General features: G+C 40.5%; 1 protein-coding gene across 3 annotated transcripts in view; it reads left to right on the forward strand.

The window, feature by feature from the left end:
* Nucleotides 1–23,283, forward strand: part of arap2 (ArfGAP with RhoGAP domain, ankyrin repeat and PH domain 2) — a 309,350-nt gene that overhangs the window by 120,991 nt on the left and 165,076 nt on the right. For all 3 annotated transcript variants that reach the window (XM_060825023.1, XM_060825033.1, XM_060825042.1), the window contains exon 7: nt 3,774–3,843. In XM_060825023.1, the coding sequence (XP_060681006.1) occupies nt 3,774–3,843 (70 nt within the window). The remainder of the gene's footprint in view (nt 1–3,773; nt 3,844–23,283) is intronic.

Consider the following 23,283-nt stretch of genomic DNA (forward strand, 5'->3'; position numbering starts at 1 on the left):
GTGGGTAACTAGAGAAAGGATTGGTCCACTAAAGGATAAGGAAGGAAGGTTGTGTGTTGAACCTGAGAAAATAGGCGAGATTCTGAATGATTACTTTGCATCAGTGTTCACTGAGGAGAGAGACATGATGAATGTTGAGATTAGAGATAGAAGTTTGATTACTCTGGATCATGTTGACTTAAGTAAGGAAGATGTGTTAGGTAGGTCAGAGGTTATTAAGGTGGACAAATCCCCAGGACTGGTGGGATCTATCCCAGGTTGCTGGGGGAGGCAAGAGAGGAAATAGCTGGGGGCATGAAAGATCTCTTTGTAGCATTCTTAAACACAGGTGAGGTGCCAGAGGACTGGAGGGTTGCTCATATTGACCCCCTGTACAAGAAGGGTAGTAGGGAAATTCTGGGTAACTACAGACCAGTGAGCCTGAGTCAGCAGTGGGAAAGTTGCTGGAGAAGGTACTGAGGGATAAAATCTATTTATATATTTGGAAAAAAAATGGGCTTGTCAGTGATCGGCAACATGGTTTTGTGCAGGGGAGATTGTGCCTTACCAATTTAATAGAGTTCTTTGAGGAAGCGACCAAGTTGATAGATGACGGAAGGGTCGTTGATGTCATATACATGATTTTAGTAAGGTGTTTGATAAGGTTCCCCATGGTAAACCTTAGAGAAAGTGAAGTCACATGGTGTGCAGGGTGTTATTGCTAGGTGGATAAAGAACTGGTTGAGTAACAGGAGGCAGAGAATAGTAGTTGAAGGGAGTTTCTTGAAATGGAGCAAGGTGACCAGTGGTATTCCACAGGGGTCAGTGCTGGGGCCACCGTTGTTTGTGATATACATCAATGATCTGGAGAGGGCACTGTTGGTATGATCAGCAAGTTTGCAGATGACATGAAGATTGGTGGAGTAGCAGAAAGCATAGGGGATTGTCAAAGAATACAGGAGAATATAGAGAGACTGGAAAGTTGGACAGAGAAGTGGCAGATGGAGTTCAATCCAGGCAAATGTGAGGTGATGCATTTTGGGAAGTCTAATTCTAGAGTGAGTTATACAGTGAACAGAAGAACCTTGGGAAAAGTTGATGAGCAGAGAGTTCTAGGAGTTCAGATCCATTGTACCCTGAAGATGGCTGCACAGGTGGATAGAGGGGTCAAGAAGGCATATGGTATGTTTGCCTTCATCAGACGAGGTATAGAGTGTAAGAGCTGGCAATTCATGTTAAAATTGTACAAGACATTGGTTTAGCCGCAATTAGAATACTGTGTACAGTTCTAGTCTCCACATTACCAAAAGGATGTGGACGCTTTGGAGAGGGTGCAGAAAAGGTTTACAAGGATGTTGCCTGGTATGGAAGGTGCTAGCTATGAAGAGAGGTTGAGGAGGTTAGGATTGTTTTCATTAGAAAAAAGGAGATTGAGGGGGGGACCAGATTGAGGTCGACAACATCATGAAGGGTATGGACAGGGTAGATAGAGATAAGTTTTTTGCCAGGGTGAAGGATTCCATAACGAGAGGTCATGCTTTCAAGGTGAGACATGAAAAGTTTAAGGGGGATACACGTGGCAAGTACTTTACACAGAGGTTGGTAGGTGCTTGGAACTGGTTGCCAGCAGAGGTAGAAGAAGAGGCATGCACGGTAGATTCATTTAAGATACGTCTGGACAGATGCATGAGTAGGTGGGGAGCAGAGGGATATAGATCCATAGGAATTGGGCAACAGGTTTAGACAGTGGATTTGGATCAGCACAGGCTTGGAGGGCCGAAGGGCCTGTTCCTGGGCTGTAAATTTTCTTTTTTCTTTGTGTTTTTCTTAGTCCAGATTGAATGCACTTTAGATTGCTGAGGAAACACAAGAGTGGAGAAAGCTCAACCTCTGTCTTAGTCCTCATCATAGAGATCTACAGCAGAGAGAAAGGCCCATCACCCCATTGAGTCTGCACCAGTCAACCGGTCAAAAACAACTGCATAACTAACCCATTTTCCAACACTTGGCCCATAGCCTTGTATGTCTTGGTACCACATGTGTACCTCTAAATACTACGTTAATAAGCGTTATTGATGAGGGTTTTTGTCTCTAACACCTTTACAGGCAGAGAGTTCCAGATTCCCACCACCCTCTCGATAGAAAAAAAACTTTCCTCGCATCGCCTTTAAACCTCCTCCTCACCTTAAACCTGTGCCATTGTCATTGATTCCTCCACCAAGAGGAAACTTGTCTACTGTCTATGTCCCTCATAATTTTACACATCTCAACCCTTTGCTTCATGGAAATCAATACCAGTCCACTAAATCTCTCTTCAAAAGTAAAACTCTGCACTCCCTCCGGTGTAGTCATATTCCCTGCGGATATCAGAATGCTTTCAATCTACTGGAGAATGACCCATGTTACAGTTCTTTGCCAACTAAGAAAGGGCTGCAGATCTGATTACTGCAAGACAGTAAGTCTAACATTGATAGTGAGCAAAACACTGGTGACCATTGCTTAGGATTTAAAAAAAACATTGGTTTGTAGCACAGAACTGAGGACATACTTCCTGCACATGCTCAGATGCAGTGTTGGTGCAAGATTATTTAAAGTGAGAGATCCTTCTCTGTGTGTCTCTCCATCAATTTTGCATTGTTTTCTTTCTACAAACTGGTGATGTTTAACTGTCTCCTTTTCAACAAGATTAGTTAATTGCGGTAAAGAAGTTACAATTACTTAAAAGCAACCATTTTTACTAGTAGGATTCTTGTGATGCTACGAATGGGTACTTTCACCCCAGCAATCAGATAGTTGGTGGGAGAGCCAGCAAAGTCAAGATCATTGACAAAATCTTTCAGGAACAGAAATTCTTCAAACATCGGTGTTGAATCCACCACCCTGAAATTAAGTGCCCCATTATATTCACATCAAAGATAACCTGGCTGTGCAAATTTTCTGCACAAAACCTTTTCATCCAAAAAACCAAGAAGTTGAATCATTTAATGGTTAAAATTGAAAGGTTCGATTGGCCTGGGAAACGAAATGACATCCATCCATTGTCTTGGTGAGAGAATATGTGCATGTGCATCATTGGAGCAGTACACATCTATAGCTGTACTACTGCCATCCCTGATTGAGCTATTCTAACTAATAAATGGTTGATGAAGATATTGTGGAACTTGTGACTTTCAAAGGATTTATTAATATATGGTGTTTATGAACATGTAATATACTTCTAATTCCATTATTCAAATTCGTTCAGTTTTTGCTGCAATGATCTAAAGTGCACTTTTTCACAACAAACAGAATTTTTGGGGGTAAAGATAACTTTGAAAATATTTGTGCAGGGTAATCATTGGCTATGGCAGTGTTTATTGCCTATCCTGAATTGTCCTTGAAATGAGTAGTTTGCTTAGCCATTTCAGAGGATTGTTCAGCGTCAAACACATTCCTGTTGGTCTGGAGTTATATGCAAGGGAGATCAGGAAGTACAAATGAACTAAATAAGTATTTACGATGTTCATCAATGGTTACAGGGTGGTCCGTTATATTTGTACTTCTGGATTTTTATTGAATTTGTTACTGCCTGCCATGGTAGGACTCAAACCCATGTCACCAGAATAATACTCTGGAATTCTAGTTTTTAAACGTCCAATGACTTTAGAACTACACGACCACTTCCCAATGAGATATTGAAAATAATGAAGATTTTTTTTGTGCTTCAATGTTTTAATTTCAATGTAACTATATATTTAACTAAAGTTTGACTGACAGAGTTTAGTCACATTGCTTTTATTTCGACTCTATTGCAGGAATTGTGTGTTCCAGAAGCGATGGGTTAAGTTTGATGGTGAGAATTTGTCGTACTACAACAATGAGAAGGTAACCGTGTAGATCTGAAATGGGAACCTGATGTACATGACCTGAGAAACTGTCAATGATAAACTGAATCTAGATTTTTTAAAAAAATCGTCAAATGATAATATTCTGAATAATTACTTTTTTCTCATCGAAAGTCTGCATATTTAAGAATTATGGTTGGCTGGTAACAAACTAACATATAAGTTTGACTTCATTTGAAATTATTTCTTCTATCCTTTTAAGGCAACTTCTGGAAAAATGATATGTGACCCATGGATAGTTCTCCCTCTATTTCCCTTTTCCTGCTGAGATTAGGATCTCATTGAAGTGTGTTGGGAGTGGAGGAGGGGAGTTGGGTGCAGTGGGATTTGATTCCCTTCTCTCCTTGGTGCAAGTTAGTATTGCTTAGCTTGTTTTTAAAGTGATCATAACCAACCAGGAAAATCTCTGGGAGCACAACCTCAAGATTCATTAGTTGCGTCAAATCTCATTGCTGTGCACTTTATTTATTACAAGTAATATATGTCAAATGATGATTACTAGATCTTAGCTGATTGTTTGTTTATTATGAATGCCTGCCTGACTTTATCATCACATGTATTTTACAGTGAAAAGCTTTTTCACTGTTACCATGATCCAGCACCATTTTGAATAGTGTTAAGAATAAGGAAAAAGATAGAATGATATAACTTAGAGAGTCCAGCAGTTCTGATTCAGGTCATCATCAACAATGTATGTACCACCATCGGTCTAACACCACTTCGCTGCCATCTGTACAGGATCCAAGCAATGTTGAAGGCATCACCATTCAGGCACCATTGTTCACCGCTGGGCTGATTGTCCTCCACCACCGCCTGGCAGCTGCCATTGTCATGGTTACATCTCCCGCTGCTGGATCCACCTCTCTAAAACTGGGCTTGTTTGAATAGTTTTTCTGCAATTTACTTTTTATTGTAAGGTCTAGGAACTCAAAACTTTTATAAACTTGAAACATATTCAACATACACGATTATGTTTTCATTATTTTTGAGAACAAATCTTTCCCTCTGGTGAAATTGAAGTCAGACATTTCCATGAAATTATTGTTTAATTTAGTTGCTTCAGAGAGATTTGATTTTTCTACCCAATGAAATATGTAAGCTGGACAGAATGATGGAGGCTTCTGAACAGGAACCCTGTCGCTCTGCTGAGATGAGGGGTGTGCTATAGATCATGTGTTTTAATGTATCTAGGGAGTGACAATGCCATTGTTGAATAAAGTGGGCTTTAGGGGGATGTGGGGGGGGGAAGCAAATGGGAAAATGTGGGGGCAGGGATAGTGAATGTGACAATGAGGGGGGTTTGAGAGACCGGGATGAGGGAGAATCAATTTGTTTTGCTAATAGCTTTAAGAACTGATTGTAAACACATAAATAAAAATTATTAAAATAGAGGTATTAGAATATTAACAGGTATAGATCAGCAAGACAACAAAAAAATGACCTAAAGCTATGTGCCTGAAACTGAAATTATTTTAAGGAAGAACCTGGGACTTCAAAAACAGGATGGAAAGAAAATGAAAACATAAATTGTAAGGAAACCTTCAGCAAATCAGGCAGCATCTGTGGAGAGAAAGCAGAGTTAACATTTCGGGTGCAGTGACCCTTTCTCAGAACTGATTGTAGCCCAGAAAAGGTTGGTATATATTCTGGTGGTGGGGAAGGCTGGGACGAGTAAATGATAGGTGGAGATGGAGACCAAAGAGAAAGAAACGCAGTTGGACAGATGGTGGAATGGGTGAAGGTTAGTCTGGGGGAATGAATAGCTGCTAATAGGGCTATTAGGAGCTAACAGTTAGTGGTTAGTTGTAGCAGCCGAGGTGATGACAAGGTCTGGTGTGTGGGGAGCAGGGTAAGGCCATAGGAGAAGGGGCTTAGGCCCTAGAATTATTGAATTCAATTTTGAGTCCAGGAAGCTGCAGAGTTCCCAGGCAGATACGGGTCTTCCAGCTGACTCTGAGCTTTGCAGGAGCAATGCAGCAAGCCTGAGACAGAGTTGTTGGTCTAAGAATGTGTGTTGAATTTTCTGGCAACTGGAAGCTCATGGTCATTCTTGCAGTCAGAACAGAAATGGCAAAGTGACCACCCATTTCAAAGTTCGTGTCCCCAGTATACAGACCACATTGTGAGCAGTGAATACTAGTAATAACTGCACTTCGTTCAATCTAGACAACTCTACTGTTTCTCCCAGGCTGACGTTTACCCACCCCTTTGTGTGTGGAACTGTTGTTCTCTCCCTCTGGACACCATCTCACATATTGTAAACACACACACACACACACACCCCACTTTGCCCCAGCCATCCACTCTGTCGTAACCGTTAGGCCCATTTGGTAACAAGTCTGTCATCTTGTCACCACATCATCTTAATGTAGATGAGTGTATTGATGCTCATTGAGTAGAAACACAGTCTAAGAATAAGGGTTAGGCCACTCAAGACTGAGATGAGAAAGAAGTTCTTCACTCAGAATCACAGAGATGTACAGCATGGAAACCGACCCTTCGGTTCAACTCGTCCATGCTGACCAGATATCCTAACCCAATCTAGTCCCATTTGCCAGTACTTAGCCCATATTCCTCTTAAGCCCTTCCTATTCATATACCCATCCAGGTGCCTTTTAAATGTTGTAATTGTACCAGCCTCCACCACTTCCTCAGGCAGGTCATTCCATACACTCCCCACCCTCTGCTTGAATAAGTTGCCCCTCAGGTCCCTTTTAAATCTTTGCCCTCTCACTTTAAACCTATACCCTCTAGTTTTGGACTCCCCACTTTGGGCTAAAGACCTTGTCTACTTACCCTATCCATGCTCCTCAGCTTCCGATGCTCCAGGGAAAATAGCTCAAATCCTCCAACCTTGGCAATATCCTTGTAAATATTTTCTGAACCCTTTCAAGTTTCACAACACCTTTCCTATAGCACGGAGACCAGAATTGCATGCAATATTCCAAAAGTGGCCTAACCAATGTCCGGTACAGCTGCAACATGACCTTCCAACTCCTTTACTCAATACATTGACCAATAAAGGAAAACATACCAAATGCCTTCTTCACTGTCCTATCTACCTGTGACTCCACTTTCAAGGAGCTATGAACCTGCACTCCAAAGAGCGGCATGGTGGCTCAGTGGTTAGCACTGCTGCCTCACAACGGAAAGGACCTGAGTTTGATTCCACCCTTGGACGACTGTGTGGAGGTTGCATATTCCCTGTGTGTTTGAGGGATTCCTCCTCGTGTTTTGGTTTTCTCCCATAGTCCAAGGATGTGCCGGCTAGGTGGATTTGCCATTCTAAATTGCTGACAGTGTGCAAGGATGTATAGGCTAATTGGATTAGCCTTGGGTATTGCAGGGTTATGGGGATTGGATAGGCGTGGTCAGATGCTCTTTAGAAGATCGGTGTGGGCTGAATGGCCTGCTACCACACTGTAGGGATTCTATGATTCTAGCCTTTATTAGATGCAATCTGCCCTCTTCTCATTATAACACCTTTTCCTGCACATTAACCCTTCATTCACATTGCTAGCCCACCCTTCAATGTTTAAGATAACACAGGATGGGGATTATTAGGTCATTGCAGACAATACAGTTTCTATAAATGTCTTCAGCTGTCTCCTCTTCAACACACCAGTTACTACCTCCAACATTTACATTTGTACCTCAAGTTAAGTAACGACTTAGAAGCTTTCATTGTGGTTAACCTGTTTAAAAAAAAATGTATTTTATATTTTTAAACTTCTGTGAGGAATAACAGCCCTAGTTTTTTTTCACGAATCTTCTCTCGAATTTCTAAATTTGCTTCATCCTGAAGTAGTTCACTTCATTACTGCAACACTTCTGTTGATGAGCTTGAGAGCTGCCTTGCCGACATACACCATGTCCTGGACAGTTCGTGCAAAATGTTTCAATGGTGCTATAGTAATCTCCACATGACTTATTAACATGAGAGTCCAGTACTATTCTCAAATTGTATCGATTCTCCCTATCACTGACTACATTCAATCAGTACTCCTGGATCATTTCAGAGGATTCAAAATGACCATAATATAACTTGATTTTCGCAGTTACTCCTGTCAGATGCCTTGGGATGCTTGATTACGTGATGAAAGGCAATACATCAATGCATGACATTGTGCTAATGAGCTGTGCTCTGACTGTTCGCTGAAGCAATACTTGAACAAACCAGCCAATTGAATGGCCATTCTCCTGTATGTTTTTGAAGAAAGAAATAATGCTTCATGTAATTATAAACTGACAAAAGATAATTGTGGTTCTTTAACAGAAAATCATGTACATAGTACAGAGCCTCCCTGTTAAGACTGTCTTGAACAATATGTACTCGTTTTCTTCATTGAGAAAACACTCTTCAAAACCAAACTTTTTAGAGTTTAATTCAACATAAAAATTGTACTGGTAAGGTGACAACGAGTTAGGGGAAGGTGGGATGTTTAATCAGACAAACCTCACAAATATAAGGTATGTTTCTAATTCCAGAATGCATTCTTAGCTCTTGTCCTTGGTTACAGTTCACAACGATGACTGGACGGCTGTTGCTTGACTAATCTCTGCGACTCCTGTCCCAATTTTGACAAAAGCCTCCAAATGTCAGCAAATATACTTTTCAGTTGTACATGGTCAACACCAGGCAATCTGACTAGTTTTTTTCTATTTTCCTGTAGTAGTTTGATGCAAAGCAGCCCATGTGATTGGCACCACATTCACAAGCATTCATTCCTTCTACCATCAATGTATATTGCAAACATTATGTACCATTTACAGTATGCACGCACAAATTTATCAAGGCTCACAGAGGATAGGCAGAGGAATTAGCCATTTGACCCTTGAACCTGCTCCACCTTTCAATGCGATTATAGCTGATAATTGAGCTCAATATCCTAAATTCACCGTGTTCTCCCACCTCACCCCTCCAAATATCAATCGAACCTTTTAGCCGCAAGAGATATAACTACTTCCTCCTTGGGAAAACCCATAATGTTTTAGCCTCAACCACTTTCTGTGGGAGTGAATTCTACAGACTCACTGCTCTCTGTGTGAAGAAATTTCTCCTCATAAAAAAGTTTTTATCCCTTATCCTTAACCTATGACTCCTAGTTCCCCACCATTGGGAACATGCTTCCTATACCTAACCTGTCCAATTCTGTTAGCAATATATGGATTTCTATGAGATTCCCTCTCATTCTTCCATACTCCAAGGAATGCAATCCAAACCATAAAGTCATAAAGTTATACAGCATGAAAACAGACACTTTGGTCTAACTTGTCCATGCTGAGCAAATATCCTAAACTAATCTGGCCCCATTTGAAAGCATTTGGCCCATTTCCTTCTAAACCCTTGCTAATCACGTACTTATCTAGATGCATTTTAAATGTTGTAGTTGTACCTCCATAACTTCCTTTGGCAGCTTATTCCATACATGCAGCACCTTCTGTGAGAAAATTTGCCCCTCAGGACCCTTTAAATCTTTCCCCTCTCATCTTAAACCTATGCCCTTTAGTTTTGGGATCCCAAACCAAATCAATCTCTCCTCATACATCAGTCCTCACATCCCAGGCTCTGCAATAGCCCCTGTGTTAATTTGTACCTGGAGTGCATTGAGTTGGGAGGTCATGTTGCAGCTGTACAGGACATTGATTAGGGCTTTTGTTTGAAGAACATGCGGGTCTGTTTGCCATGTATGTTGCTAGCACATGGCGCAGGAGTGACATTGACATAACCTAGTGCCATACATCAACATGTTCACTGCTTGACTATTCAGTGCCAACAGTCATGGTGAATTTTGTGGTTTTTCTGTCGATGCTAAGAAGCAAGTCAATGCAAAGATAACATCTTTGTAAGTTCTTGCTATATCAGCAATGTATTAGCAAGTAAAGGAGAGATGCTGGGTAATGAGGAAAGTAAGTTAACACTCAAAATAAGCCATGAGCAATGAGTTTCATCCTGTGTACATACCTGGTAGGAACTTGGCAGTGGAAAGTGATGTTTGGCTGCAAATATAATGATTAGTGAGAGATTCATTAGGAGTTCATCCAAGATCGCATATGATGGTGATGTGATGAGGCTTGTCTTTTATGGATTGTGAACGAAGAGTGCAGTCAGTCATTGCTGTTGGAGCATACAGTGAGACGCTGGTAAATGAACTTTCCAATGGAAGCCCACAGAAACAAGTAGTAAGTTGCACCCACCAGAGAACTTCTCAGACTTTGAACCAGGAAATGTTTCCATATAGTTTCTCCCCAAGGCATGGAGGAATCATGACCTGCATATAAATGAGGTGAGATTGCCTCATGAAGAGATACAAATGTATGGAAATAAGGTGTTCCATGCTGATTTGTGAGGTTCTTGTCAGGCTGTTTAAAGCTTGACGGGAAAATTGGACTTTCTTCTCCTGGCATCAAAAATTAGACTTTTCATTTTCACTATATTCTCCACACTGCCATCCATTAACCATAACATTCAAGGGCAGGAAAAATATTACCCACTGATTTTAGACAGTAATTGAATTCACAATAAAAAAAATCAAAGCAGGTCACATTAACTCCATTCAGTCTTGCTCATTCTCCAAAAGCAGGGGTAAAAACATATTCTGAGTATCTCATGCCTTTTGTAAACTGGCTACTTGCTTTTGTTACTCCTTCCAACTGCTAGAACTTGATGTAATACATTTATTCATTACCTGCAGCCTGTGGGCATTTATTAAAAAGAAAATTTATTCAAGTTCACTTGTTTCTAAAGCAGTATTAAACCTAACTGAATTCAAATATCCTTTCATAAGCAAAGTAAAGATCCCAAACTGTAAAAAAGCCTGATCCCTCCTGGGGAAAGTTTCCCCCCCCCCCCCCCCCCCCCCCCACATCTCTAATATTAGATGCTCCAAGTAGCAAAAAAGAGATGTGTTGATGAATTACCTTCCATGTTTTCCCCTTCCCTCTTAGGAGGTGCTTCAGTTTTTCATTGATTTTCTTAGACTTCGTAGCTGAGATCAGGATCTTCTCCAGGGGACCAATCCAGATTCTCTGCCTACTGAAATGTATTTAAATCTCTTGTTTGAGAAATAGTTGCTTTAATCATTTTGAACAATCTATATTCTGACACTTACTTGCATCTATCTTGTCAGTTCCCATTACATTTTTGATTTTTCTTTTAGATGTTTAATTCTCCTGGCCTTGTTTATCCAGTGCTCATTCCAGCTCTTTTTATTTCCATTGCGGTTAAATAGAGAAGAATACTTGTGATTAGCTTCTCTTTATGTAAATAGAAAGGGCTGCTTTTTAAAAAAAATGTTCCTACAATTATTATATTCTGAAAATGGCAGTTGTCACTTTTGTGTAACTCAAAAGTGATTTTTTTTAATCTGCTCAAGCAAATTAGTTAACCTGTCTTTAAACTGAGCAGCAATTATAAAAGAAACCACCTCTGAGGATTAAGTTACAGGGAATAAGTAGATCATTTGAATTCTGCTATCAGTTATAGTCGTATGACAGTAATTCTTTCACAATTTCATATTACACCACAGAAAAATGATTGAATTGAGCCCTATGTTAATTTGTACCCGGAGTGCATTGATTGGGAGGTCATATTGCAGCTGTACAGGACATTGGTTAGGGATTTTGGAATATGGCATTCCCTGCTATAGGAAAGATATTGTGAAGCATGAAAAGGTTCAGAAAAGATTGGGAAGAATGTTGCCAGGGCTGGAGTATCTGAGATGTAGGGAGAGGCCGAGTAGGCTGGGGCTGTTTTCCCTGGAGCATTGGAGGCTATGGGGTAACCTTATACAGGTTTATAAAATCATGAGGGGCATGGATAGGGTAAATAGACAAAGTCTTTTCTCCTGGTTACGGTAGTCCAAAACTAGAGGGCATACGTTTACAGTGAAAGTGGAAAGATTACAAGGGACCTAAGGGGCAACTCTTTCACACAAAGCTTGATGCATGAATGGAATGAGCTGCCAGAGGAGCTGGTGGAGGCTGGTATCCCTCAAAGTTGCCACCCAACTGGATAGGGTTGTTAAGAAAGCATATAGTGTTTTGGCTTTCATTAACAGGGGGATTGAGTTTAAGAGCCGTGAGGTTTTGCTGCAGCTTTACAAGTCCCTGGTGAGACCACACTTGGAATATTGTGTCCAGTTCTGGTCGCCCTACTATAGGAAAGACACAGAGGCTTTGGAGATGGTGCAAAGAAGGTTTACCAGGATGCTGCCTGGACTGGAGGGCTTGCCTTATGAAGAAAGGTTGAATAATCTCGGACTTTTGTCTCTGGAGAGAAGGAGGAAGAGAGGAGACCTGATTGAGATGTTCAAAATAATGAGAGGAATAGATGGAGTCAATAACCAGAGACTTTTCCCCAGGGCAGGATGAACTAGTATGAGGATTCATAGTTTGAAGATATTAGGAGGAAGGTATAAAGGAGACGTCAGAGGTAGGTTCTTTACACAAAGAGTTGTGAATGCATGGAATGTGTTGCCAGCGGTGATGGTGGAAGTAGAGTCATTGGGGACATTTAAGCGACTGCTGGACATGCACATGAATAGCAGTGAGTTGAGGGGTACGTAGGTTAAGTTACTATATTTTGCATTAAATCTCTGCACAACATCATGGGCCAAAGGGCCTGTTCTATGCTGTACTTTTCTATGTCTATAATTATAGCATTTAGAAGGCATCTGGATGAGTCTACGAGTAGGGAATGTTTAGAAGGAGATGGGCCAAATGCTGGAAAAATTGGACTAGATCTATTTAGGATATCTGGTTGGCATGGACGAGTTGGATCAAAGGATCTGTTTCCATGTTGCATGATTCTATGACTGTCAGACTATGACATCAAAATTGGTCGCGTCCAGTGCTCCTGAGTTAAGTGGGCTGGAAAGTTAGCTGTACGAGTCTGCCAGCACTCTTGTCTTTTGTCATTTAGTGTAACAATTGTCCAAGTTTTAAGTTTTCATGACCCATTGGCACCCTTTGTTTGACATGAAATAGGTCCTGTTTTACTTGGATAGGGTGCACTCCACATGAATTGTGGTGTACATGTAGCATTTCTGATGGGAAATGAACTTGGTCGTTGCACTTTGCTATTGAATCCTATATTAAATTTTAAAATCAATTTTTGTTTCACAGAGCACAGAAGAAATCTCCAGCTAAATATCTTGTATCTCATACTCTCAGATATGTTTCCATTAAGTTGCCTCATCAAATGGTTCAAGTGAGATCAATTGTACCCATTTTCTTCAGCATCAAGGAATGGGCATTTGGAAGATTTTCTTTTGTGCAATGAAGCATCTTGATAGAGTCACATAGTTTTTACTGAAAATGTTAAGACTGCTTAGAGTATTTAGACTATTGTTTGTAAACTACACATCTGCAGTTGCAACTTCAATTTGGGTGAGCTGTGGGGCCCAGTATTACTTATTGCTTGGATCTACCTGTTTCAATGCGGGGATTATTCTCTGAGCATAGTTAGTGGTAGTAAACTAGTATAATCCAATTATAATCCTTAGTATAGCTTATTAACATTCAAGGCAAATGCAAAATATACTATTTAATGCTACCCACCTGCCAAAGGTGGTGCAAATAGCAGAAACAAGTCAACATAATCAACAAGTGAAATGAAGCAATGACCTGTATAAAGATTATGCTGTAGGAATTAAAATCAGTACCCTGTATGACAAAATAAGGGTTTTATTCTATTTTTAAGTTAATCTATCCCAGCAGTGTGTCTCATGCTCTCACACATAGTCCCCGTAGCCTCTTCATCTCCTCCGCCCAGTCTTCCATTCCCCTCCCACAACCTTATAACAGAAAGGTCCGTTTCTTTGCTAAATATCATCCCTGCAAATGAGCCAGTTGCACATGCTCACTGATATACACAGAACATAATAATCTTAGCTGTGCAAATGCATCCTGACATAGGAGATATCTGTTCCAGTTTATGATGTCACTGGGTATGCTATGAAGCATATGTCAGGTATAGACAGGATAGATCGAGTGAATCCTTAGAAGAGGATAAAGACAGTAGGAGTATACTTACAAGGGAAATCAGGAGGGGAAAAAGGGGACATGAGATAGCTTTGGCAAATAGAATTAAGGAGAATCCAAAGGGTTTTTACAAATACATTAAGGACAAAAAGGTAACTTGGGAGAGAATAGGGCCCCTCGAAGATCAGCAAGGCGGCCTTTGTGTGGAGCCGCAGAAAATGGGGGAGAAACTAAACGAGTATTTTGCATCAGTACTTACTGTGAAAAAAGACATGGAAGGTATAGACTGTAGGGAAATAGATGGTGACATCTTGCAAAATGTCCATTTTACAGAGGAGGAAGTGCTGGATGTCTTGAAATGTGTAAAAGTGGATAAATCCCCAGGACCTGATCAGGTGTACCCTAGAACTCTGTGTGAAGCTAGGGAAGTGATTGCTGGGCTTCTTGCTGAGATATTTGTATCATCAATAGTCACATATGACGTGCCGGACAACTGGAGGTTGGCTAACATGGTGCCACTGTTTAAGAAGGGTTGTAAGGACAAGCCAGGGTACTATAGACCAGTAAGCCTGACCTCAGTGGTGGGCAAGTTGTTGGAGGGAATCCTGAGGAACAGGATGTACATGTATTTGGAAAGGCAAGGACTGATTAGAGATAGTCAACATGGCTTTGTGCATGGGAAATCATGTCTCACAAACTTGACTGAGTTTTTTGAAAAAGTAACAAAGAGGATTGATGAGGGCAGAGTGATGGATGTGATCTATATAGACTTCAGTAAGGCATTCGACAAGGTTCCCCTTGAGAGATTGGTTAGCAAGGTTAGATCCCATGGAATACAGGGAGAACTAGCCTTATGGATACGGAACCGGCTCAAAGGTAGAAGACAGAGGGTGGTGGTGGTGGTGGGTTGTTTTTCAGACTGGAGGCCTGTGACTAGTGGAATGCCACAAGGATTGGTGGTAGGTTCTCTACTTTTTGTCATTTATATTAATGATTTTGATGTGAGCATAAGAGGTACGGTTAGTAAGTTTGCAGATGACACGAAAATTGGATGTGTAGTGGACAGCGAAGAAGGCTACTTTAGATTACAGCAGGATCTTGACCAGATGGGCTAATGGGCTGAGAAGTGGCAGATGGAGTTTAATTCAGATAAATGCGAGGTGCTGCATTTTGGGAAAGCAAACCTTAGCAGGGCTTATATACTTAATGGTAAGGTCCGAGGGAGTGTTGCTGAACGAAGAGACCTTGGAGTGCAGGTTCATAACTGTTTGAAAGTGGAGTCACAGGTGAATAGGATAGTGAGGAAGGTGTTTGGTATGCTTTCTTTTATTAGAGTATTGAGTACAGGAGTTGGGAGGTCATGTTGCAGCTGTACAGGACATTGGTTAGGTCACTGTTGGAATATTGCGTGCAATTCTGGTCTCCTTCCTATCAGAAAGATGTTGTGAAACCTCAACGGGTTCAGAAAAGATTTACAAGTATGTTGTTAGGGTTGGAGGATTTGAGCTATAGGGAGAGGCTGTACAGGCTGGGGCTGTTTGCCCTGGAGCGTCGGAGGTTGAGGGGTGACCTTATAGAGGTTTACAAAATCATGAGGGGTAGTGATAGGATAAATAGACAAAGTCTTTTCCCTGGGGTGGTTAAGTCCACAACTAGAGGGCATAAGTTTAGGGTGAGAGGGGAAAGATATAAAAGAGACCTAAGGTGCAACCTTTTCACACAGACTGTGGTACATGTATGGAATGAGCTGCCAGAGGATGTGGTGGAGGCTGGTACAATTACAACATTTAAGAGGCTTTTGGATGGGTATATAATAGGAAAGGTTTGGAGGGATATGGGTGGGGTGCTTGCAGGTGGGACTAGATTGGGTTGGAATATCTGGTCGGCATGGACAGGTTGGACCTAAGGGTCTGTTTCATCCTGTACATCTCTATGACTCTATGGCTCACAAATGCACTATTGGCCATAGTGAACTGAAAACTGCAAAGCTAGTTTGAAATGCCTGCTTTAAACGTTTTTGATTTACCTTCCCCAATATTCATGGACTAATATATAATGCTAGTTCTATCTTCGATAATGTATTTTGTATTGATCTCAGCTAATGTTACAATTAGGGAACTCAGATACCAGGATGAAACCTGGCTGGATGGATCACCCCTCTTAACATTTAAATTTTATTTACTGTAGCACTTCACTGAAAAATAAACATAACGCTACAAATGTTTTCTCACAAAAATGTTTACTATGTGCAATAAACAATATAACAAATATGCAAACAATCTAAAAGCAGAACAGGGTGAGAGATTTTGAAACACAGCTAAACAAAGTTACAGCTATTTCCCATGCCATTATTTGTGTTCCAAATCCAGATAAATTATCTTTCCATGTCAAATCTTTTAGGTTTGATTTTATGGCTTCTCTGTAGTTCATTTCTGTGAAGTATGAAATATTACATGAGTACTCTCAATACAGAAATACCAATACTCTTAATAATCTGCTGAATTCTAAACAAACACTCCTGATCTGGAAATTTTACATGTTAAACATTTACACTAAGGTAATAGAGCTTTCCTTGAACTGTCCTATAATCCTTTATAGGAAAGAAACTATATTTGTTGTTGACCTACTTCAGATCTCCTTCAAAACTGCCATAAAACTGTTAAATTTGGGCTTTTCTAAATTAAAATCAATCAATTATTTTAAACCAAAAGCAAGCTAATGTCTTTCAATGTTTATTTCCTGTTGTGAGGTGAAATTACATCGTTGGTAACACTCTGCATTGCAAATTTTCATCACATTCTCAAGCGCAACTAGGGATGGGCTAAAGATGATGGTTAATCACCAATGCCCACATCCCACAAGTGAATATTTTTAAATTAAAACTGAGCTAAAAAACCCTAAACAATTAGGGTGATGCACAACAAAGCTGAAAACCAACAACCTTCCATTAACACTCCAGGGAGTTTGAAGTCACCTGCTGTCTGACACAGAGTCAAAATTTGCTGCACTGATAAAGCACAGCAGGTCAAGTAGCATCTGAGGAGCAGGAGATTCGACGTTTCAAGCATAAGCCCTTGATCAGGAATACTTATGCCCAAAACAACAACTCTCCAGCATCTTGGATGCTATCTGACTTGCTGCGCTTTTCCAGCACCACACTTTTTGATTCTAATTTCTGCAGCATCTGCAGTCCTCACTTTCTCCCTCCTTGCTCTCTGACACATACAAAATTAGATTGCTGAGTTGGAAAGACTCTTTGACCTTTTTTGTTAGCCTCTGCACACAGGTAACCAAAAAGCAAATGACATTAATTTGAAATCCAAACTTTCAAAGAATGATATTGATATCTCTAAATCACAAATGATAATTTGCAGTTTTACCTGAGTTGCAAATATGAAACTCAAACTGAATGCGATTCAAATTCTAGAGAAGCATTTTTCTCAATTACATGATGAGGAAAAATATTCTTCTCTTTCTCCCATGGTTTAACATGGATTAAAAAGAACTTACAATCAATATTTCTTTTTAATTAGTTGGCCAAGCATGCTACGGAAAGAGTGAGAAGTTGGTAGTCAGTGCAGATGGTGTGTCACAGAGCAGGTTTAGAAATGTTGTGAGGAAAAGAAATGATGAGCACAGCCAAAGCAGGAAGAACAGGAGAGTGAAGTGTGTCTGCTGAGATGGCATGTGCTGCCTCTGTGTCACCTGCTTTAATCTGGTTGCAGAGTGTCTGGGAGCAGGTCATTCCGAAATCTTTGAATTGTTGAATAATGTTTGATTCAGATGCATTTGCAATTTAGAAAAAGTAAACCGTTATTTGTTGCTGGGGTGTAATAGTTAATTTGAAGAGCTGCAGTGTTGTTAACTGTCAGCACGTCGGTCAGTGTTTGCAGTGTTGTTTACCCAAGGACAATTAGTTTCTAATTATCCTCGGTAAAGCACAGTAATTAGTCTGCTGTGTGCTCTGAAAGGGACAAAACAGATTTCATACAGATCCACAGCAAGGCATATGTTGTCCATGACACGCTATACTGTTTCAATCCTGAGAAAATCAAGCATCCTCAGTGATCACTGTGTGGGAGACACACTTTTTTTCTAATTGGAATTTGGTATCTTAGTATTGAATAAATTATTAAAAATAATAACCAAAGTTTTGTTGCAAACTATTTTAATTTAAGTTGTGTATCTCCTATGCACCAAATAACAAAGCGCCCAGAGTGAGCGCAGGAATTACAAGGTAGGTTGGAAGCTGTGGGTGGGAGATCTCCTTAGGTGATGAGATTGTGTACAGTCTGGGAGATGATGGTTTGGTAATGGGGTGTGAGGTCATGGTTGAGGGGGGTGGTAGGAGGAGTTGTCTTTAACTTGGTGCCTGGCTTCAGCGATGTAGAGGTCAGTGCGCCACACTACCACTGCACCCCCTTTATCCGCTGGTTTGATGATGTGGTTAGGGTTGGAGTGGAAGGAGTGGAGGACTGCACATTATGAGGGCGAGAGGTTAGAGTGGGTGAGACAGTTGGACAGGTTGAGGCGGTCGATGTCACGGCAGCAGTTTGAAATGAAGAGGTCAAGGGCAGGTAGCAGGCCAGCACTGGATGTCCAGGTGGATGGGGTGTGTTGGAGGCGAGAGAAGGGGTCCTCAGTGGGTAGGCGGATGTCTGGGTTAAAAAAGTAAGCAGGGACGCGGAGGTGGCGGAAGAAACGTTCAAGGCTGCAACATGTGTTGAACTTATCAATCTGGGACCTTCGAGGGATAAAGGTAAAGTGAAGCCTTTACTGAGGTGTAAACATTCGTCCTCAGTGAGGGGGAGGTCTGAGGGAATGGTGAAGACTCGGCAAGAATGGGAGCTAGGACCTGGAGTGGGGCTGGAGTTCAAGATGGGGGCAGGGAGAGTGGCTTGAGTGGGTGTGGCTAAGGGGTCAGCAGTGACATCACCAAAGGAGGTGGTACTTAGAAAGGGGGTGGAAGTGGTACTTTTAGTTAAGTTAATGGGATGGAAGTGACATCACGGGCAGGGAGGGCAATGTTATGTTGGGTACTCAGCTGCTGATGTCACCAATGGGAACTACCAGCAGGGAGGAAATGACTGCTGCAGTGTCAAATACATGGGTAACTGCTATTCCAGGAAAACACACTCAACTCCAGTCTCCAGCACCTGCAGACCTCATTGTCTCCGTATGAAGACACGTACACATACTTTGTTAAATACTGCAACATTCTGGTAGACGCTGCAGAACAATGTTTCAAGGTGGTAAACACTTGCTTCTGAAGAAAAGATGTATTAAATGAGCTGACATTATAGCAATGAAACACCTTAATCAAGAATCCCAACAGTGTGGAAACAGGCCCTTTGACCCAACAAGTCCACACCAATTGTCTGAAGAGTAACCCACCCAGACCCAGTGCCCTACTCTAATACTCTACATTTACCCCTGACTAATGCCTCTAACCCATACATCCCTGAACATGATGGGCAATTTAGCATGGCCATTTCACCTAACCTACACATCTTTGGATTGCGGGAGGAAACTGGAACACCCGGAGGAAACCCGCGCAGACATGGGGAAGATACACAAACTCCACATAGACAAACGCCCAAGGCTGCGCTGTTAGGCAGCAGTGTTAACTGAGCCACTGTGCCAGGCCTATTTATAACTGTTACCTCGATATTTTATAACTATTCTCCTGTACCATGGCAAAGAAATTTGGCTCCTAATTTGTTGATTTTTTTTTCCCAATCCTGCATAATGCAATTGAATTGAAAATATATAGAGGAAGTTCCCAGTTTTAGAAATCCATTAAAAACCTAATTGCATGTTGGAAAATGAGTAGTTACAAAGCCTCCTGGTTCTCCACATACAATAAGCTAAATAGGAAAGGGGTGAAAAACTGAGTGTGGAGCTAGCTGCTTATTCCCTAGTGCATCCCTAGGATGAGATAATTGTGTTAATTCATAATTGATAATTGACTTGACCATCCTTGACTTATTGTTTCCGCCACTTTAAAAATAATTAATTTTACTTTGATGTGATCATTTTCCAGCCACGGGGGAGGTTAGTCACCCATTGATGCTGCCCGCTACAGAGCTTCTCCTGCATACCTGACGACCGTTGTGTGCTGAACATTTCTCGATTTGTTTGTGCTTTTTTTTATCCTTGCTAAAGTCAGCTATATCTTAACTGTGGAGTAGACTCTAAGAGATTGTTGTGGGTCTTGTAATATAAGCCTTCCAGAAATGTTAGAATTTATGGCTCAGTTTTCATTTTGTAAATTGTTGCATGCTTCTGGCTTTGATAGCATCTGCTCTGGTTCAATTTCAGCTGATTAAATTTTCTGTCTCTCAATGACATTGGCACTGGATTTCAAAATACGCATCAGACATGGACCTTTTCTGTGAGGTGGGCACAAATGCTTGTTCCATCTGCTAGGCTACGGAAGAAATGTGTAACCAGTATCACGAGAGAATAAATTGAGAATGATTAAATTTCCGATGTGAATATGCAGGCAAAAAAGATAAACAATTCCTTCTGTTAATGAGTATGGGTTTCTGATACACCCCTGGAAGAAAGTTGAAGTAGAAATATTGAAATTCCTAAGAATCAATTTTACGGAATTGGGAGGAATTCGCTTTCTGGGAATCACATAATAGAAATTGGTATTTTTGAGCCAAGATTGACACTGAATGCTGTTAATAAAGGACATGTGTTTGTTTTACAATATGCACAAAATTGTTGTTTTAGTTTTATGGTCCACTGGCGAATTGTTAGCATTGTTCTGTAGATTCATGAGGACAGTAATGAGATTGCAGTGGTTACATAAATGTAATCCCTGATGTAAAAGGATTCTGTTTCATTGCATCCTGTTAATTTTAAGATGCTGAGTTCTTTTTATACATTCTTTGCAAAGAAAGTGATATATAACAAAAGAAAACAAAATAACCATTTAAAATCTGGATCACTTTGACTTTTAACAAAACATTGTTCAATATCTTCAATGTGGCTAGTATCCATTTCAAGTAAAAAGGTAAAATCACCATAGTCTTACCAGACCATAGAGCTACTCTCACATTAGAGGGAGGTGACTGGTGGTGGTCTAACCTGAGGGTCAACCATATCTTTAGTCAAGAGGAAGGTTCGAGAAGAAGAATCCTCCATGGTGACTCCAGCTGGTGTGGCAAGTACACATATTTATAAGGGTGTAGGCAGTAACGTATCACAATTCAGTCACATATTACATACAGGTATTCTATTCAGCCTTTCTAAAATTAGGTGAACCATGAAATTCTTCAGTTAAAAATCAAAACTCCTGTTTGAAAATAGGAAAAACATAACCTGGAGATGGCATATCATACAAATTTATGACCTGAAAACTTGCATTATTTTAAAAGAAAAACCTATTTTTAAAAAAAGCATTAAAAAAAACAAAAGAACTGGGATAACGGAAATCCGAAGCAAAAACATAAATTGCTCAGAAAATCTCAGTAGGTCTGGCAGCATCTGTGGAGAGAAATCAGAGTTAATATTTTGGGTCTTGTGACCCTTCTTCAGAAGCTGCCAGACATGCTGAATTTTACCAGCAATTTCCATTTTTTTTTTGGTTTTTCAAAAAGCATTGCTTAGTTTCCTTAACCTGTGTCAGATGTTGATGGAGAATGTGTTTAAACAGCTTTGGAAGAGACCTTGTTGTGTATAATTTATCTTCCTTCACACATTTGGTCTTGAATAGTGATGCAATTAAAGTATCCATTTTTGTCAGTCATTTCTTGCCAATTTTAATTTTTTTTTCGCAATACCTCTTTGCAAGAGCGAGTCAAATTCATTATAATCCTTAAAAGCAATGTGTGGAAGTACAAAAATGTACCAGTCCTCTAAAAACCATTTCAGGTAATCTGATTCAACCTAAAGTTGAAAAGGAAAATACACAGTCCATTTTGTGTGTTCCTTATTTGAGTTTCTCACCAAATGGCTGGTGACAAAAGTGTTGATTACCTTCCCTGGGTTTCCGTTCTAAACATTCATCACTGCCAGCCTTCTTTGAAATGCACAATACCAATGACTGAACACATCGGAGGCCTACTATCTATCATGTTGGATCATGATCTGTAGCCAACCAGATTGAGTGCTGTGGCATGTTAAACATTGATTGAATTGCATAAATGCGGTTCCTATGCTTTTGTTGTCATTTGCTTTTTACAACCAGTTCCCGGGAGAGCTTCCCAGATTAGTGCAGTTTACTTCAAATTATCAAGCTCCTGAGTGAGTGAGGGATGAACAGGCATCACCCGTTGTCTCTATTGGTCACAATGAGTTTAGTTTACAAAGAATTCCTTCTGCATAGACCAAATGAACTTTTGTTTCAAAAGGAGTTAATTTAGCCAGCCTTTCTTGAGTTAATCAAAAGAGTGAAGATTAAATGAAAGAACATTGCGGTCTTTACTGTAGTTGTTACTGGTATGTTAATGTTGGTAGTTGAACTGTAGACTTTAGGACCCTTGGTTTTGCAGGTAGAGTGAAATTCATTTATCCCTGATCTTTTCAACAGCTGTGCCTAGCAGCTTTCAGCTTGGGAGAACGTTTTTTTTCTTTCTATACCCGCGTTGCAAGAGTATTTAATGACTGGTGTAATTCTAGAGTCAATGTGGTTCACTCCCAGCTGCCTTCTGGATAATTAGGGATGGGCAATTAATGCTGATGATGCCTTGAATGAATTCAAGAGAATCTCAAAAGCTGTGACCTTCCCAACACATTAGTCCGCACATATTTTGTCAGGTCACAAATACACGTAAACCAGCATGGAAGCACATTTTTATTCCCAGTTTGTGTTTATTGTCAGGGAAGACACAAGTATGTCTTAAGCACAGACTGCTACCATTATTTTTCCTGTCATGTTCATGGACTGAGGTACTCACAGGGAATTACAGGTCAGTTTGTAGTGCATTTCTCTTTTTTTTTAAGTTGCTTTTGACATCTGTAGGTATGACAGTCCAGAGTTCCTCTCCAGATCGCCACTGGATCTACAGTTGCAGCTGTTTTGGCTGTATCAGTCCTCTGTTTTTCTTTAAAAAAAACAAACTCATGTATGCAACATCCTTGAGTGCTGTGTGGCCACGACATGGTGTGCCTCAGTGCATGGCTGCCTGTGTGGTAGCCATGGTTGACAACACTTGACAGTGGCATTCAGTGAGTATGCTTCATCGTGTTGTTGAATGGCTTTGCTCATTGTATAAGGATTTAAAGAATCACACAGCACATGGGAAAGTCATTGAGCCCATCAGACTCGTGCTGGCTCTTGGTTGGAATTATCCAACGCAGCCCACTCGTTCCCTCTTTTCCTATTTTTGTGTATTTTTTTCCTTTGCAACAATTTGTCCAATTCTTGTATTGAATGCTGCTATTGAATCTGCTTCCATTGACTTGTTTGACAACATCTTTAAAG

This window comes from Hemiscyllium ocellatum, chromosome 1 (genome assembly GCF_020745735.1).
Source record: "Hemiscyllium ocellatum isolate sHemOce1 chromosome 1, sHemOce1.pat.X.cur, whole genome shotgun sequence".
NCBI lineage: Eukaryota > Metazoa > Chordata > Chondrichthyes > Orectolobiformes > Hemiscylliidae > Hemiscyllium > Hemiscyllium ocellatum.